Genomic DNA, 17,659 nt, shown 5'->3' on the forward strand with positions numbered 1-17,659 from the left:
AATAGTTTTGAACCTACAGGAAAGTTAAGAAACAGTACAAATCTCCTTCATCTAAATCTCCCAGTTGTTAACATTTTGCCATATTTATTCCATTACTTTGTATTTTTCTGATATGATTCTCTAGTGAGGAGCTCTAAAACATAAGGACAGTCCCTGCATTGCCACCATACAGCCCTCCTAATCAGGAAGTCAACATTGGCACACCACCACTCATTCCATGGACCCCATTCAAATGATGCCAGCCATCCCGGCCATGTCCTGTTTTCCTCTCTGGCCGGGATCCTGGCCAGTACCACTTTCTTGCCTTTTGTCGTCGCGTCTCAGTTCTTCAGTCTGGAATGCTCCTCAGCCTCACTCTAAGTCGCATGTGCCTGAGTCTCAGCACAGGTCTTTCATTCTGCAGCACAGCTCTCCAGCTGGCTCTGCTCGTTGTCGCCTCACAAGCAGGCTGTGTCATATGTTCTTCGCAGAGATGCCATGATGCCATGCTGTCTTCAGGGTATCATGTCGGGAGACACACGGGGGCCACGCATCCCACCACCAGGGGTGTTCCCTTCGGTCGCCTAGTCAAGCTAGTGTCCTCATTGTTTTCTCCTTTGTATTTATGTATTTAGACACGGAGTTCCGCCCTTGTCGCCCAGGCTGGAGTGCAACGGCGCGGTCTTGGCTCACTGCAACCTCCGCCTCCCAGGTTCAAGTGATCCTCCTGTCTTAGCCTCCCCAGTTGCTGGGACTACAGACGCCCACCACCATGCCCGGCTAATTTTTTTATATTTTTAGTAGAGACGGGGTTTCAGCATCTTGGCCAGGCTGGTCTTGAACTCCTGACATCGTGATCCACCCGCCTCGGCCTCCCAAAGTGCTAGGATTACAGGCATGAGTCACCACGCCCGGCCTATTTTGTTTTTTAATTTAGCGACGAGGTCTTACTATGTTGCCCAAGCTGGTCTTGAACATCGGCTCAAGCAGTCCTCCTGCCTTGACCTCCCAAAGTGCTGGAATTACAGGCATGAGCCACCATCCCCAGCCCTAGAACTGTTTTGATCATTGTATCCCCAGAAACTAGTACACAACGCTGTACACAGTAGGTGTGCATGCATGTAATCCCAGCTACTACTCAGGAGGCTGAAGCAGGAGAATCTCTTGAACCCGGGAGGCGGAGGTTGCCATGAGCCGAGATCATGCCACTGCACTCCAGCCTAGGCGACAGACCAAGACTCCTTATCAGTCAATCAAAGCAAAACATAACTGGCTTTAGACAGTCAGCGGCATCCCACCAGGGATTGAGCCCCATTGTGGGGCACACTGTTTACATTAGCCAGCTCATTTATTCCCCACAAAAGCCAGACAAGGGAGGGGCTAATTATAATCGTGCAGTATTAAACATGGAGAAATCAAAGCTCTGATAAATTCGTTTTATTGTGAGGATAAAAACGCCCGATGGGCGTTGTCATTCCAAGAGAGGTCAGGATTTCCGGATTCTATCCCGCTCCGCCCCTGGTCCCGCCCCGAGAACGTACGTCCTGCCAGGCCCCGCCCAGGCCTTGTCCCACCCACCCGTTCCCGCCCCCTGTCCGCCTCGCCCTAGTCCCACCTCCTCCCCGCCCGTCCTCGCCCCCAGTCCGCCCCGCCTCTCGAACCGCCCCCTGCCCTCGCCGCGGCAGGGAGTCGTGCCTGCAGTGCGGGCCGTGGCCGCTAGGGGGCAGCCGCTCAGCTCGGGCCCGACCGCTCTGGGCCGCGCTCCTCGCTCGTCCTCGGACTCGGCTCCCGCTGCGAGCGGCCGCCCTGCCCGCGCACCGCGCTCAGCGCCCACCGCCGGGCTCTCCGCGCCGGACTCAGTACCTCGGCTCCCCGGGGCCGGACCGAGGCCGCAAGCAGCGCCGCGGGGTGTGGGGCGGACCCAGGAGATGAAATGACAACGTCAACCCTCCAGGTACCTGGTGCGGCCCGGCCCGACTGCGGAGGCCGAAGGCGGCGGGGCCTGCGGGCCGCAGAGCCGGGCGGCGGGCGGGTGGTCAGGTGGGCGCCTCCCAGCTTCGGCCTCGCGACCCCGCCCTGGCCGTCCCCTCGCCGCTTCCACCCGTGTCTGTTTCCACGCACTCGGAGCCGGGGTGGCGTCTCTACCCTCAGGCCCTCCGGCCCTGCCTGGCTGGCCCAGCCCCTGGGCGGCTTCGTGTAGCCGGCGCCCCGGTACCGCCGTGGGGAGCAGCCTCACCCAGGCCGCACAGGCACCGTCGGGAAGCTCGGCCCGGGGTCCGGCTGGGCTCTAAGACAGCGTTGCTCGCTTCCTCCTCTCCTGTCCCGGGTCCTGGAAGCCCCTCGGCCCCACTTCGAACAAGCCCTGGCCCCTTCCCCAATCTTCGACTGCCTCTTCTCGTCCATCGACCCTTCATTCATTCCCTAGATCCTGCAGGGTGGTGCTGGGCTGTCGCCACCTGGGTGAACGACTGACCCACCCTCTAGGTGCTGTCAGTTCTACGGGGCCAGAAGATAGCAACATGCTCAGGCCTCAGCCCGGGGTTTCAATCTCAGCTGTGCCACTCACCAGCAAGTGACCTTGGGCTAGGTTTTTTTTTGTTTTTAAATCTTTGGCTCTCGAGTTTCCTGGTCTGTAAAATGGGGTAATGCCCTCTAGGTTGTTGTGATGATGGCTTTAAATTGAATAATTACGGTAAAGCATTCCTGACGTGTGTCTGGCACATAGTAGGTGTCCATTAAGTAACAACTGACAAAGTGCCTGGGAGACTTCGTGGAAGAAGGGACATCAGAGTTCCAGTAGCATTCAGAGACCTGAAGGTGGAGGAGGGCGGAAGTAGGAGCAGACATGGAATGAGTTGTGTACCAGGTTAGGAATTAGATGGAGTCGGTAGGCAGACCCCACCATTCACCAGCAGAAGCCACAGATCCCGTATGCCCAGGCAGGTTTTTTATGGCCTGTGAACCAAGAATGGTTTTCAGTTTTAAACACAGCTTTATTTATTTATTTTCTTAATGTATTTTTTTGAGACGGAGTCTCATTCTGTCTCCCAGACTGGAGTGCAGTGGTGTGATCTCGGCTCACTGCAGCCTCCACCTTTCAGGTTCAAGCGATTCTCCTGCCTCAGCCTCCTGAGTAGCTGGGATTACAGGCACCCACAACCACACCTGGCTAATTTTTGTATCTTTAGTAGAGACGGGGTTTCACCGTGTTGGCTAGGCTGGTCTCGAACTCCCGACCTCAGGTGATCTGCCCACTTCGGCGTCCGAGAGTGCTGGGATTACAGGTGTGAGCCACTGGGCCTGGCCTGAACACAGCTTTATTATGGTATAACTTGTGTGCTTATTATGTAACTCACCTGTTACATGTTTTTATTTTTATTTTTTTTTGAGACAGTGTCATTCTGTCGCCCAGGCTGGAGTGCAGTGGTTCAATCTCAACTCATTGCAGCTTCTGCCTCAACCTCCCGAGTAGCTGGGATTACAAGGCACCCACCATCACGCCCAGCTAATTTTTTTTTGTATTTTTAGTAGAGATGGGGTTTCACCATGTTGGCCAGGCTGATTTCAAACTCCTGACTTCAAGTGTGATCTGCCCACCTCGGCCTCCCAAAATGCTGGGGTTATAGATGTGAGCCACTGTGCCCAGTGCAACTCACCCATTTAAAGTGTATAATTCAGTGCTTTTAGTATATTCATGGTTGTGTGACCATCACCACAACCTCTTTTGAGAACATTTTCATCACCTCCAAAAGAAACCCCTCCCCCCAAACCCCTCTCTCTCCCAGCCCTGGGCAACCACTAATCTACCTTTTTTCTCTGTGGGTTTGCCTCTTCTGGGCACTTTATGTAACTAGAGTCATACAATAGGTGGTCCTTTGTGGCTGGTTTCCTTCATTATGACTTAACATAATGTCATAGGTTTTACGTTTTTTTTTTTTTTTTTTTTTGAGACGGAGTCTCGCTCTGTCGCCCAGGCTGGAGTGCAGTGGCCGGATCTCAGCTCACTGCAAGCTCCGTCTCCCGGGTTCACGCCATTCTCCGGCCTCAGCCTCCCGAGTAGCTGGGACTACAGGCGCCCGCCACCTCGCCCAGCTAGTTTTTTGTATTTCTTAATAGAGACGGGGTTTCACCGTGTTAGCCAGGATGGTTTCGATCTCCTGACCTCGTGATCCGCCCGTCACGGCCTCCCAAAGTGCTGGGATTACAGGCTTGAACCACCGCGCCCGGCCAGGTTTTACATTTTTTAAATAACTTGAGAAAAAGTGTTTCATGACACATGAAAATCCTATGAAATTTACATTTCAGGGTCTATAAATAAAGTTTTATTGGAACATATCCCTGTTCGTTTACTGATATACTGTCTACAGCCACTTTTGTGCCACCAAGGTAGAGTTGTTGCAACAGAGATTGGCTGGCAAATCCTAAATTATTTACCATCTGGTCCTTTACAGATGCATTTGCCAGCCCCCGTTAGCACCTTTTTGTCCTCATCTTTTGCCATATGTGTTACTAGAGATGCGGCGGGGCTGGCAGTTTGTCACCTTACCCTCCTGTTCTGTAAAACTGTTTCTCTCCATTGAAACTCGGACCCCCTGTGTGTGAAAAACTGTATGTGATTGCCAGAAAAGTCCAGTGTACTCTTTTTTCTTTTTTTTTTTTGAGATGGACTCTCACTCTGGCGCTATCTCAGCTCTCTGCAGCCTCCACCTCTTGGGTTCAAGCAATTCTGCTTCAGCCTCCCAAGTAGCTGGGACTACAGGCATGCATCACCATGCCTGGCTAACTTTTTGTATGTTTAGTAGAGACGGTACGTCACTGTGTTAGCCAGGATGGTCTCGATCTCCTGACCTCCGGTGATCCGCTTGCCTTGGCATCCCAAAGTGCTGGGATTACAGGCATGAGCCACCGTGCCCAGCCCCAGCGCACTCTTACGTGCATTACTAGAGTTTCCAGAAGGAGGGAGGGGAGGGGTCAGTGCTGCTCCTTGTAGGACAAAGAACACCTTCAGTATTGTTCTAAGGACAGACCCAAGCATGATATTACGGAGAGTGAAAAAGTCCGAGGTGCTGGGGGTGTTTGTTCTGCAGAAGAGAAGCCACCAGGGAGAGGAGCACTGCCTTCTTGTCTCATCTGAAGGAACATCACGCAGAAGAGGACAGTCAAGGGCAGCCTGTGCCTAAGCTCATTTCCAAGAAGGTTTGGGGCTCCCAGCCATTCATTGTAGGTAGTAGAGGGAGCAGAGGCTTGAAAATAATGGCCAGCACTCACCCCTCTTCTCATCTCTTCAATCCGCTGAGTTCATTTCACGTCAGCCCGGCCCAGCCTCCCCCAGCCTGTCTGTTTTGTCAAGCTGTCTGTGTGTGTTTCTTTCGGAGACTTCTTCCTTGCAGATGAGAGAGGGCTGAACAAATGCCCCGGCCCTGCCAAGAGCCGGTCAGGAGGTTTATTGTTTGCTGTGCCTGGAACCGTGGGTCTGCGGTGGGATTGTCTGCCTGGTAACTGGTGCTGGATCTGAGGAGGAGAATTCTGGTCATGCTTCCTGCAGGCGTTGGTGAAGCTTCAGTTTTTAAAACCAGGCTTTAAAACCATGTAGGTGCTTTATTGGCCGGTCGCGATGGCTCACGCCTGTAATCCCAGCACTTTGGAAGCCGAGGCAGGTGGGTCACTTGAGGTCAGGAGTTCGAGACCAGCCTGGCCAACATGGTGAAACTCTGTCTTTACTAAAAATACAAAAATTAGCCGGGTGTGGTAGTAGGCACCTGTAATCCCAGCTACTGGGGAGGCTGAGGCAGGAGAATCGCTTGAACCTGAGAGGTGGAGGTTGCAGTGAGCCGAGATTGCGCCATTGCACTCTGGCCTGGACGACAGAGTGAGACTCTGTCTTAAAAATAAAATAAAATGGCCGGGCGCGGTGGCTCAAGCCTGTAATCCCAGCACTTTGGGAGGCCGAGACGGGTGGATCACGAGGTCAGGAGATCGAGACCATCCTGGCTAACACGGTGAAACCCCGTCTCTACTAAAAAAATACAAAAAACTAGCCGGGCGAGGTGGTGGGCGCCTGTAGTCCCAGCTACTTGGGAGGCTGAGGCAGGAGAATGGCGTGAACCCGGGAGGCGGAGCTTGCAGTGAGCTGAGATCCGGCCACTGCACTCCAGCCTGGGCGACAGAGCGAGACTCCGTCTCAAAAAAAAATAAAATAAAATAAAAAAAAATAATAAAATAAAATAAAAATAATAAAACCACAGAGGTGCTTTCAGTTCAGCCTAGGGCACTGGCCTACAGGATTTATGAGATTCCCAAAGACACAGAGCTCTTACAAGGTTCCGGAGGGACACAGTTCCCTTCTGTTGGCAGCAGGGAGCAAGCAAGTACTTTTCTTGCTGGAGCTACTGGTGTGTGGAGCCTTGTGTGTAAGAGCCCCTTCCTGGGGTGTCACTCTAGACAGCGAAGGAAACCGTGTTCTCTCTGCAGCCTGGAGAAGCAAGCTGCGTGGAGCCAGTAGGAGGCGGAGAGAGGCCTTTCAGTGTATCCCGTGGAAACTCGCAGTCGGGCAGGACTTTCCTTCTGGCTGGCTCTTCTCTGGCCCTGAGGCCGGGTGCAGTTTCTGGCCGCCTTGCTAAGCAAACCAGCAGTCTCTTGCTCCTGTGTGTCTCTTCTGCCAGGCTCTCAGCTCGGGTCTGTTTCTTTTTCCTGTGAGGCAGCAGAATAGAAAGTCCCATGAACTCGCCCCTTGAGCCCTGACCTGAGATATTAGGTCAGGTTTCCACTTGCTGAAATCCAGAGCGTGGCTTTTAACCATCTGAGCTTATTGTGAAGACGGCTGGCTGGCTTTTAAAGCCTCCTTTGAAGGCCTTTCTAGCCGATGTTGAAAAAGTAGGCCAATGAAACGGCTCACAAGCAATAAATCCAGAGGCCCAGCGGCATCCCTCGTCACATCCCATCCTCATGCCTGTGACCCCAGCGACTTTCTGTGTCTCCAAGGAGGCGCTGAGCAGTTTGCTTTGCCTTTCCAGAAAGCCATTGATCTGGTGACGAAAGCCACAGAAGAGGACAAAGCCAAGAACTACGAGGAGGCGCTGCGGCTGTACCAGCATGCGGTGGAGTACTTCCTCCACGCCATCAAGTGTGAGTCGCGCGGGGTCCTCAGGCTGCCGCGCTCCAGAGGGGAGGGGATGGGAGGGGGTGATGCAGGAGCCTCACAGGGGCCCCTCCGTGTTCCCTTTCACAGATGAGGCCCACAGCGACAAGGCCAAGGAGAGCATTCGAGCCAAGTGCGTGCAGTACCTAGACCGGGCTGAGAAGCTGAAGGATTATTTACGAAGCAAAGAGAAACACGGCAAGAAACCAGTCAAAGAGAACCAGAGTGAGGGCAAGGGGTGAGTGTCTGCAGCGTCCGCCCAGGCACCTGCCCCCTCCTCATGGCTCCCCGTCATTCCTAGCGTTCATGCTGCCTTGGACTTCCCTGTGGAAATGGTCCTCATAGTGCAGGGATGACAGTGCCAGCAGCTGCTTTCGGGGAGCATGGCCCAGAGCACTTCCGTGTTCGTCGTCTCATTGGGTCTGACCCACATGTCATGGGGACAAGGGGAGCTTGGTGCAGATGGTAGAGCCTCTCAGGATGGTACCCCAGCTCTGTCACCTCCCAGCCTAGTGCCAGGACCCGGTGTGCCTGCCATCTCCACATCTTCGAACAGGGAAGGTCGTGGAACTCCCCTCCCAGCGTTGCCGTAGGGAGCAGTGAGATGATGCGGGCACTGCCCTTGGAGCTTGGCACACGAGAGCATGCAATGAGTGCCAGCTGCTGTGACTGTCAAAGAGTCACCTGCCTCTGACAAGTGGGGCGGCCGGCTCAGGTTAGGGGCCCTGCCGAGGTCTCACAGGCTGGAGCCTGGACCCCCAGTGCAGGGCGGGTGGCTCTGATAACCCCAGCCAGGGTCCTCTCCACAGCCTCTCACCTCAGGTCCGGGATTCGCCCACCACGGTGATCCCAGTCATCTGAACACAAATGCTAGTGGTATCTCGGAGGCGTGGGAGGCGAAATGAGGGGGTCCCCCAGGCAGGAGAGGTGCGGGTGGTGTCAGCTGTCTCACCAGAGGCGAGGCCTCCTGGATGGAGGGTCCGCACCGCGTTCCCATCCCCAGAGGGAGAGGCCTGGCGAGGCAGGGGTGGAGGCCAGGGATCTCCAAGGAGGATTAAAGTTCTGAGGATTACAAATTCCATACAGAGAGGAAGGAGCCCTGGGGTGACAGCAGTGGCTGCGCTCTCCCCAGGAGTTCCCTTTCGATTTCAGTTTTGCCTTCTCCTCTGTCGTTCGGCAGTGGCTGCTTTGGAGTCGGGGCACATGCTGTCCCGGAGTCTCTAGAAAAAGCTTCTGGTGCGGGCTGCGGTGGCTCACGCCTGTAATTCCAGCACTTTGGGAGGCTGAGGCGGGCAGATCACTTGAGGTCAGGATTTCAAAACCAACCTGGCCAATGTGGTAAAACTTGTCTCTACTAAAAATACAAAAAAATTAGCCAGGCACTGTGGCATGTGCCTGTAATCCCAGCTACTTGGGAGGCTGAGGCCAGAGAATTACTTGAACCCGGGAGGCGGAGGTTGCAGTGAGCTGAGATCGAGATTGTGCCATCGCACTCCAGCCTGGGCAACAAAGCAAGACTCCATCTCAAAAAAGAGAAAAAAAAAAAAAGCTTCTGGCAACTACGTTGCTTGACTGGCTGCTTTTGTTTTTTCCCTCAGGGCTTCTCTCTGTCTCCCAGGCTGGAGTGCAGTGCTGCGATCTTGGTTAACTGCAACCTCTGCCTCCCAAGTAGCTGGCAGCATAGGTGCGTGCCACCATGCCCAGCTAATTTTGTTTTTTGTAGAGACAGGATCTCGCTGTTTCCCAGGCTGGTCTCAAACTCCTGGGCTCAAGCGATCCTCCCACCTCAGCCTCCCAGAGTGCTGGGATTACAGGGGTGAGCCACCACACCCCACCTGGGCTATGTGAGCCACTGCAGGTGGCCTCCCAGAGTGTGAGATGTGAGCCACCGCGCCCGGCCTGGGCTGCTCTTTAAGTCCAGCTGAAGCACATTTCCTTTACGGCCTTCAGGAGAGGGCCGACATCCTGATTCCCATCCCCTCCACAAAGAAACAGGGTGGGTTATAGGGGTGCTTGCTGGGGGGTTCCTGAAGTGAGCTGCTGAGAGCATCGGCCCAGATGTCCCTGAAGTACTTGCTTGTGGGTCACACGGCACTGTTAAGCCAGGAAGTCTTCGTTCCTTAACCAGTGTGCAGGCAGCGGAGCCTGGACTTGCTGGGAGCACCTCTGCGTTCCAGGCTGAAGGGCCAGCTTGTGACTTTCCGTCTCCTTTCCCAGCAGTGACAGTGACAGTGAAGGGGATAATCCGGAGAAGAAGAAACTGCAGGAACAGCTGATGGGTAAGTGGCTCGCAGCCCGGTGGCAGCGGCAGGGGACGTGCGTGGGTCCGCAGCTGGGCTGGCTCATGTCCCTTGACCGGGCCTGGGTCGGCCTCCCTCTTGCAGGTGCCGTTGTGATGGAGAAGCCCAACATACGGTGGAACGACGTGGCCGGGCTGGAGGGGGCCAAGGAGGCCCTCAAAGAAGCTGTCATTTTGCCAATCAAATTCCCACACTTGTTCACAGGTGAGAGTTGAGCCATTTCAAGCCCCAATGTAAAAATTCCAGGCTTCCACAGGGCTGGCACTCCGAGGCACCCGGGGGTCATTGTTGACTCAGCTCCCACGTTCCACAGAGGGCCAGGCCTGGCTGCTCGCTGGTGTCCACAACACTGCTGTGGCTGGAGCTTTGAGATGACGATCACCTCACAGGGTGGGCAGGATCAGGAAGCAGTGACAGATGGTGTCACTGTGCAAGGTCATGGGGTCACAGCACAGGGCACAGCAGGGAAGGTAGCTCCCATCACTCGTTTGCCCCTGAAGTCCGTCGTTTCACAGAATGCCGTCTCGTACTCTGTGTGTGGGACTCGAGACCCTCCGCTTTTCCTATTCCTTTCTCCAGTCAGGAGGCCTCACTTCTGTGGAATCTCTGTTGCAGGCAAGCGCACCCCCTGGCGGGGGATTCTGCTGTTCGGACCCCCTGGCACGGGGAAATCCTACTTGGCCAAAGCTGTGGCAACAGAGGCCAACAACTCCACCTTCTTCTCTGTGTCCTCCTCAGACCTGATGTCCAAGTGGCTGGGGGAGAGTGAAAAGTAAGTCGGCCACCAGGCTGTGCTCTGCTGGCAGCCCCGGCCCTGCTAGTGACCCAGCGGCCCAGCCCGCGGAGTCGCCTCCGGGAGGAGTGGTTTGCTTTTCAGGGAGGCACCCAGAGCAGTGCGTGCCTAGCTTACTGGCTGGGACACTGTCCCAACAAAGACAGGCGAGGGTGGAAGGGACCCAGGAGAGGTGAAGTGCTCCAGAAGGGAAGGGAAAGGAAGTGAGGATAGTTTTGGGGTCTGGTTGCAGTCCCTGTTGGGGCAGTGTGTGGGGGACATCGTTCCCCACACTGACTCCTGTTTTGCATGCGATGAGACGGGCGTGGAAGGAGGGGACTGACGTGTCCCAAGTGCAGAGCTAGTGCATGGGGCTCCTGGGATGGAGGCTCTGTTCAGGGCTCACACCAGGGTGTGCTCCTCTTGGTGCGGTGCGGCCCGAGGGCTCCTCACCACCACGTTTTCTGCAATCCCGGCATGACCGTGGCCTGCGCCTCCCTGTGGGAAGGGTGAGAAGAGGGAAGTGCCGGGAGCCCAGGCGGGCGTGGATGTGAGCGTCTTGTCCTCACCCCCTTTCTCACCTTCACAGGCTGGTCAAGAACCTGTTTGAGCTGGCCAGGCAGCACAAGCCTTCCATCATCTTCATCGACGAGGTGGATTCCCTCTGCGGATCCCGAAATGAAAATGAGAGCGAGGCCGCCCGGAGGATCAAAACGGAGTTCTTGGTCCAGATGCAGGGTGTGTGCCGGGCCCAGGGCCCCCTTGGTTCTTGTTGCACCTAAAGCCGACCCTGGGCTTTATTCTGAGCTGCGGCTGGATTTGGTTGTCCTCAGCCACGGAGAGGCTCCAGCCCCACAGACCGTGGATGGACTTCCATTCCCAGGAGGCGCCTGAGGCCTCTGCTGCGCCAGCCACTCCACCCCTCCCATGGCAGGCAGTGCCACAGGTCTCACATGGCACAGCCAGACTAAGATGTGGTTTAATCTCACTTGGGACCCTGCCAGGGGTGGGTGGCTCAGGGATGGCTTCAACTGCTGACACGCAAAGCCCCCGGAGTCTGTCCCCAGGTTTCAACTGACCCGTGCAGCTGTCCAGAGTCTGCGTGTTTGTCTCCCTTTCTCCACAGGGGTGGGGAATAACAATGATGGGACTCTGGTTCTTGGAGCCACGAACATACCATGGGTGTTGGATTCGGCCATCAGGAGGAGGTGAGTCTTCCCCAGGAGGAGCCAGAGCTGGAGGCTTCTCCCACCACGGTCATGGTCTGCCTGCTGCTGGCAGCCAGGGTGCAGCCCTGGCCCCTTTTCCCTGGAATCTTCTCACCTGCCTGCCAAGCAGAGCCATTTGTGAGGCTGGCTTTTTGAGGATGTGCTGCCAGCATCACTGGCCCGTGAAGTGTGTCCGTTTCACTCAAATCTTTGCACCTCCCCTTCAGTGAATAGCATTCCATCATCCGCTCTCAACGCCTGCCGTGTGCTGGGCTTTCTAGGTTTGAAAAGCGAATTTACATCCCCTTGCCGGAGGAAGCTGCCCGTGCCCAGATGTTCCGGTTGCATCTGGGGAGCACTCCCCACAACCTCACGGATGCAAACATCCACGAGCTGGCCCGGAAGACCGAAGGCTACTCGGGTGCGGACATCAGCATCATCGTGCGGGACTCCCTCATGCAGCCCGTGAGGAAGGTGCAGTCGGCCACACACTTCAAAAAGGTGAGTGCCCGTGGCCACTGCTGAGAAAATGTCATAGCAAGAACAGGATGTTCATTTTTTTCCCCTAGCTCCTGGTCCTGCTCCCCGGCTGCTCAGGTGATAACAGTCTGAGGCTTCCTGGAGAACGGAGGGCCAGTGCCATGGGGGCTGCACCCACTCTCCCCTCCCTGCAGCTCTTCTGCAGTGTGGCCATCCCAGGGTGTGTGAAAGCAGAGGACAGGGCCACTTTACCGTCTTAACCCTGCTGCGGCCTCCTCTGTCAGCACTGTGTGCTGTTGTGCGGGGTGGACACCAAGTCAGTGTTTGGAAAGTGCTGGATATGAAATAACCAGGAAGACTCGTCCATTCATTCAGCACATCTCTGCTGAGTGTTTGCTCTGGGTCCTCCCGTGTGCCCGGCACTGTCCTAAGTGCTGGGAATATATGAGCGACCAACAGACAAACCCTGGACCCTCGTTCTTGGTGGGGAGACAGTCAGCGCAGTCAGTGAGTTTCTCAGAGGGGGATGGGGATGGAGCAGGATTAGGAGAGAGGTGTCTTGGGCATGGAGAGAAGGGCAGATGGCACTGGGGTGATGCCTGAGACAGGAGGTGAAGGGGTGAGGGAATGAGCCTTGTGGACACAGGGGGAATGTTTTGCCAAGGCAGCAGACTTCAGTTGGAAAACCACTTTGCATTAGTCCATTTTCATCCTGCTGATAAAGACATACCCGAGACTGGGAAGAAAAAGAGGTTTAATTGGACTTACAGTTCCACATGGCTGGGGAAGCCTCAGAACCATGGTGGCGGCAAGAGAAAATGAAGCAGCAAAAGTGGAAACCCCTGATAAACCCATCAGATCTCATGAGACTTATTCACTATCACTAGAATAGCACAGGAAAGACCAGCCCCCATGATTCAGTTACCTCCCCCTGGGTCCCTCCCACAACATGTGGGAATTCTGGGAGATACAGTTCAAGTTGAGATGTGGGTGGGAGCACAGCTAAACCATACCACACTTTTAATGTCACTGTGTTCGTGGTGAGACGTGACAGTGTTAATGAGGAAGACATCAAGGCACTGGGGCTACAGATTGCTGGAATCGCACACATATCATGAGTTGCTTGGACCACCGAGCCCAATTTCTGAAGGAGCCCATCTTCCTCAGATGCTAGGGGCCCAGAGCATTCTCTTTGGGACCTCCTTAGAGACCGGAGGGGTCGTCCAGCCCCTCTCATTGACACTGAGGGGCAGCTGCTCCAGCCAGTCAGATCCATTTGGTTTCAGGTCTGTGGCCCCTCCCGCACCAACCCCAGCGTGATGATCGATGACCTCCTAACCCCATGTTCACCAGGGGACCCAGGAGCCATGGAGATGACTTGGATGGATGTCCCTGGGGACAAACTCTTAGAGCCTGTGGTTTGCATGGTAAGTGACTGACGAAGGAGGGAAGAGGGCTGCACAGAGCCCAGAAAATTGGGGGCTTGGGCCCAGAATAAAAACAGCCTTCTCCAGGCAGGGTGTGGTGGCTCGTGCCTGTAATCCCAGCACTTCGGGAGGCCAAGGTGGGCGGATCACCTTGGGAGTTTGAGATCAGCCTGGCCAATATGGAGAAACCCTGTGTCTCTACTAAAAATACGAAAATTAGCCAGGCGTGCTGGTGTGCACTTGTAGTCCCAGCTATTCAGGAGGCTGAAGCAGAAGAATCACTTGAAGTCGGGAGGCAGAGGTTGCCGAGATTGCACTGCTGCACTCCAGCCTGGGTGACAGATCGAGACTCTGTCTCAAAAATAAAAAACAGTCTTCTCCTTCTATGTCCTGGGCTGTTGAGAATGGCCTTTGTAGCTCAGGGAAGCTGGCGTGCCAGCCGTTACACTCAGTGGGGGCCCAGGATGCTGGTGGCAGCATTAGCATTTTGTACATATAAAGGCTGGGTGCAGTGGTGCAATGATGGTTCACTGCAGCCTCGACCTCACCAGCTCACACAATCTTCTCACCTCAGCCTCCTGAGTAGCAGCAACAGGCACATACCACCATGCCCAGCTAATTTTTCCAATTTTTTTTTTTTTTTTTTTTTAGAAACAGGGCCTCGCTGTGTTGCCTAGGCCAGTCTCAAACTGCTGGGCTTAAGTGATCCTCAACTTGGCCTCCCAAAGTGCTGGGATTACAAGCATGAGCCACCACACCTAGCCTGCATTTTATGTTCTTTAGCAAGTAAAGTCAGGTCCAGATAATATGACATCAATCCATGGGTTTTGCTTGTGTGGTGCAGTGAGGCAGTGAATGCGTCAGGACGGCTTACTGTGCTGCAGTTGCAAAGGCAGCCCCTCACCCCTGTAACCTGGTCCTCTCATTATGACCTGTGCCGTTCTGGCAAGTGTCTGCCCTTGTGGCTGATGTAGGGGGTGTGCAGTTAAGAAAGCTCCTGGGGGTGCAGTGGCTCATGCCTGTAATCCCAGCACTCTGGGAGGCCAAGGCAGGCAGATCACCTGAGGTCAGGAGTTCAACCTGACCAACATAGTGAAACCCCATCTCTACTAAAAATACAAAAATCAGCCATGTGTGGTGGCATGCACCTGTAGCCCAGCTACTCGGGAGGCTGAGGCAGGAGAATCACTTGAACCCAGGCGGTAGAGGTTACAGTGCGCCGAGATTGTGCCACTGCACTCTAGCCTGGTCAACAGTGAGACTCCGTTTCCAAAAAACAGTTCCTAAGGGCAGTTATGAGATGATGGAGCTTAGATTCTGACCAGGAGGAGGCCCATCTGAGCTGCCTCCGGAGGGAACAGGGTCCCTGCCATAGGCAGATTCAAGCAGGTCTCTGGGGTGGCCTTGAAGGCAGGCCTCTTCCCACCCTCTACTGCGCCTGTTGTGTGCTGAGGGGAGGTTGGGGACCTGGAGCCTGGCTTCTGCTCAAGCACATGCTCTTGCCTTCACAGTCGGACATGCTGCGGTCTCTGGCCACCACCCGGCCCACGGTGAATGCAGACGACCTCCTGAAAGTGAAGAAATTCTCAGAGGACTTTGGGCAGGAGAGTTAAAAGCTGCTTCACTTGGGCGATGGTGAAGGTGGGAGGTTGATGGGGGCAAATGCAGGCACTCCCTGTGTCAGCAGCCAGACAGGACTCCAGGGCTTGTCCCAAAGTCACTACAGAGTCCCCTCTGCTGTTTGGCTGCCTGCCAGGGAGCCAGAAGCAAGAGCCTCGCAGCCACAGACACTCCACTGCCCTGGGGCACACGGTGGACACTGGCTCTTCCTACTTCCTCCTCTCCTGGATGCTCACCAGCTCCTTCTGCCCCCCCTTTTTTTTTCCATCTTTTGTTCCCCTAAATTAATGCTGCTTGGATTTTCGTCTTGTTTATAAATAAAAATAAAATCACCTGGAAGTATCAAGGAGTGGGGGGCGGGGGGAGCAGCCATGCTGCGAGGTCACCCAGACCTCCAGACAGTTGGCTAGCTCCACTGCCCATTCCTTTTACGCCCAAGTTTTGCTCCTTGAGAGCAGATTGGCTGATGACCCTGCATCCCCAGCCCAAGCTCTGCCTCAAAGACTGAGTGACATAAGCCATTCCCCACCCTCCTAGGTTCACATCCAGGGCTGTGTCTTCCTTGGGGGAGGAGATGGTGTCGTTCAGATCAGGGGAAGGCAGTCAGGCGGGTGTTCACTGCCTTTTCTTCCTGAGCGTGAGAACACTGAACCCAGCCACTGCCCCTGGGTCCCTGTCCTGGAAATAGTCTAATAAATCCTTTTCCCTTCTTGAGCCACCCGAGTGATCTCATCTTTGACTCTTGCCTGGGACTCTGAAGGACCACCCTTACCTCCATTTAAAAGAGCCTCTGGTTTTCTCTCTGCTCTGTCTTCTAAAGCAGAGCAGGAAACAGGAACGCTGCGGTTCTCAGGCCTGTTCTCCAGTCAGGTGTGCAAGGCCGCCTCCCCTTAAGGCCTCAGAAGTTTGGCTGGGGGTGTTTGGGATCCAGATAGTTCTCGCCGTTGTTCGGCCTGCAGATCAGAGACTGCAAAGGAGAGCCCTGCGTGCCAGACCCGTCCTACAGCTGTGTTTGGTCTGCCGCTAACATTTAAAAATTCAAAGTTGACATAAAAATTCAGAATTCTGACTTCTAGAAGATCAAATTAGGCTATGTTGGGCCTGCATCCTCATGGGGCAGGCAGCCTGTCCGTGGCCACTGAGTAGAGGCTGCTCTGTGCAGAAAGGGGCCCCCTCCCCACTCATCTGTGTTGCCTGCCCAGATAGCCCCTGTGGCCATTTCAGTTTGTGACCCCCAACAGACACCAAGGGCCCAGAGCTGGCAGCCCCGGACATGTGTCCGGCAGGCAGTGAAGCTGCAGAGGCTGTCCCACGTTTACCCCATGCATATGAACAGACCTAAGTCAAAGCACATTCACACAGAAAGACCTGGCCTAGTAAATGAAGCTTGTAGCCTGGGAAAAGGGCTTTGTTCCAAGCCTCCTTCGCCAAAACCCAGTACCTCTCTACCTTTCAAACCTGGCTGGGCCAGAACTGATTACATGGCCAGCTCTTGGCTCACACTGGCCTTGCATTGGGCCGTTTCTTCGCTCTGGTTCGAAGCCTCTGCAGAAGTGAGCTAACTTTGGACCAGTAGCTCCAAGACTTGGCTCCAGTGCTGACGGGTTACCCCTCAAGCACAGCAGCTGGGATCTTCGTGGCTTGGGGGCACTCGTTTAAGTTCTTGGTTATGTACCCCAAGCCCCCAGGAAATGAACCGTGTCTACAAAGCTTCACTTCAGTGAGCTTACACGTTTTTAAATTTTTAACTTCTAGTTACATTTACTTGAATCAGAACTTTTGTTTCCTCATTCCTACTGCTTAAACACCTTAACAAATACTAGGGGTTAAGAAAGGTTAGGCCGGGCGCGGTGGCTCAAGCCTGTAATCCCAGCACTTTGGGAGGCCGAGACGGGCGGATCACGAGGTCAGGAGATCGAGACCATCCTGGCTAACACGGTGAAACCCCGTCTCTACTAAAAAATACAAAAAGTAGCCGGGCGAGGTGGCGGGCGCCTGTAGTCCCAGCTACTCGGGAGGCTGAGGCAGGAGAATGGCGTGAACCCGGGAGGCGGAGCTTGCAGTGAGCTGAGATCCGGCCACTGCACTCCAGCCTGGGCGACATAGCGAGACTCCGTCTCAAAAAAAAAAAAAAAGGTGAAACAATTTAACTAAAACCGGAGTTTGGCTGGGTACTGTGGCTCACAACTGTGATCCCACACTTTGGGAGGCCAAGGCAGAAGGATTGCCTGAGACCAGGAATTTGAGACCAGCCTGGGCAACACAGTGAGACCCCCGTCTCTATCTTTAAAAAAAAAAAAATCAAAGAATAAAACTGGAGTTCCTTCACCTCTTGACAAAGACACCTCTGACACTTTTTTTTTTTTTTTTTGAGACAGAAAAAAAAAGAAAACTCTACAGTCAGAATCATCCTTTGAGTCTTGTTCTGTCGCCCAGGCTGGAGTGCAGTGGCATGATCCTGGCTCACTGCTACCTCCGCCTCTTGGGTTCAAGCAATTCTCTGCCTTGGCTACATGAGTAGCTGGGATTACAGGCGCTTGCCACCACACCTGGCTAATTTCTGTATTTTTAGTAGAGACAGGGTTTCACCATCTTGGCCAGGCTGTTCTTGAACTCCTGACCTCGTGATTCACCCGCCCCACCCTCCCAAAGTGCTGAGATTACAGGCGTGAGCCACCCCGCCTGGCAGACACTTAAATCTACACACTGGTTGGTGAGACGTTAATTCATTTTTA

General features: G+C 54.5%; 1 protein-coding gene and 1 long non-coding RNA gene across 2 annotated transcripts; one reads left to right on the top strand and one right to left on the bottom strand.

The window, feature by feature from the left end:
• Window positions 1-1,856: 1,856 nt before the first annotated feature.
• VPS4A (vacuolar protein sorting 4 homolog A) lies at window positions 1,857-15,638 on the top strand. Its single transcript, NM_001267001.1, is given in 11 exon segments — window positions 1,857-1,933; window positions 6,993-7,104; window positions 7,208-7,355; window positions 9,335-9,396; window positions 9,502-9,621; window positions 10,033-10,189; window positions 10,779-10,927; window positions 11,316-11,397; window positions 11,679-11,898; window positions 13,164-13,304; window positions 14,816-15,638. Coding segments are annotated over 11 exon segments (1,314 nt in total). The 5' UTR covers window positions 1,857-1,912; the 3' UTR covers window positions 14,918-15,638.
• LOC144337666 (uncharacterized) lies at window positions 13,924-16,895 on the bottom strand. Its single transcript, XR_013411077.1, has 2 exons — window positions 15,697-16,895; window positions 13,924-14,872 (listed from the first exon to the last, which is right to left on the bottom strand). It is a non-coding gene; the product is annotated as an uncharacterized LOC144337666 (long non-coding RNA).
• Window positions 16,896-17,659: the final 764 nt, after the last annotated feature.

The sequence above is a fragment of the Macaca mulatta genome, chromosome 20, assembly GCF_049350105.2.
Source record: "Macaca mulatta isolate MMU2019108-1 chromosome 20, T2T-MMU8v2.0, whole genome shotgun sequence".
Classification (NCBI taxonomy): Eukaryota; Metazoa; Chordata; class Mammalia; order Primates; family Cercopithecidae; genus Macaca; species Macaca mulatta.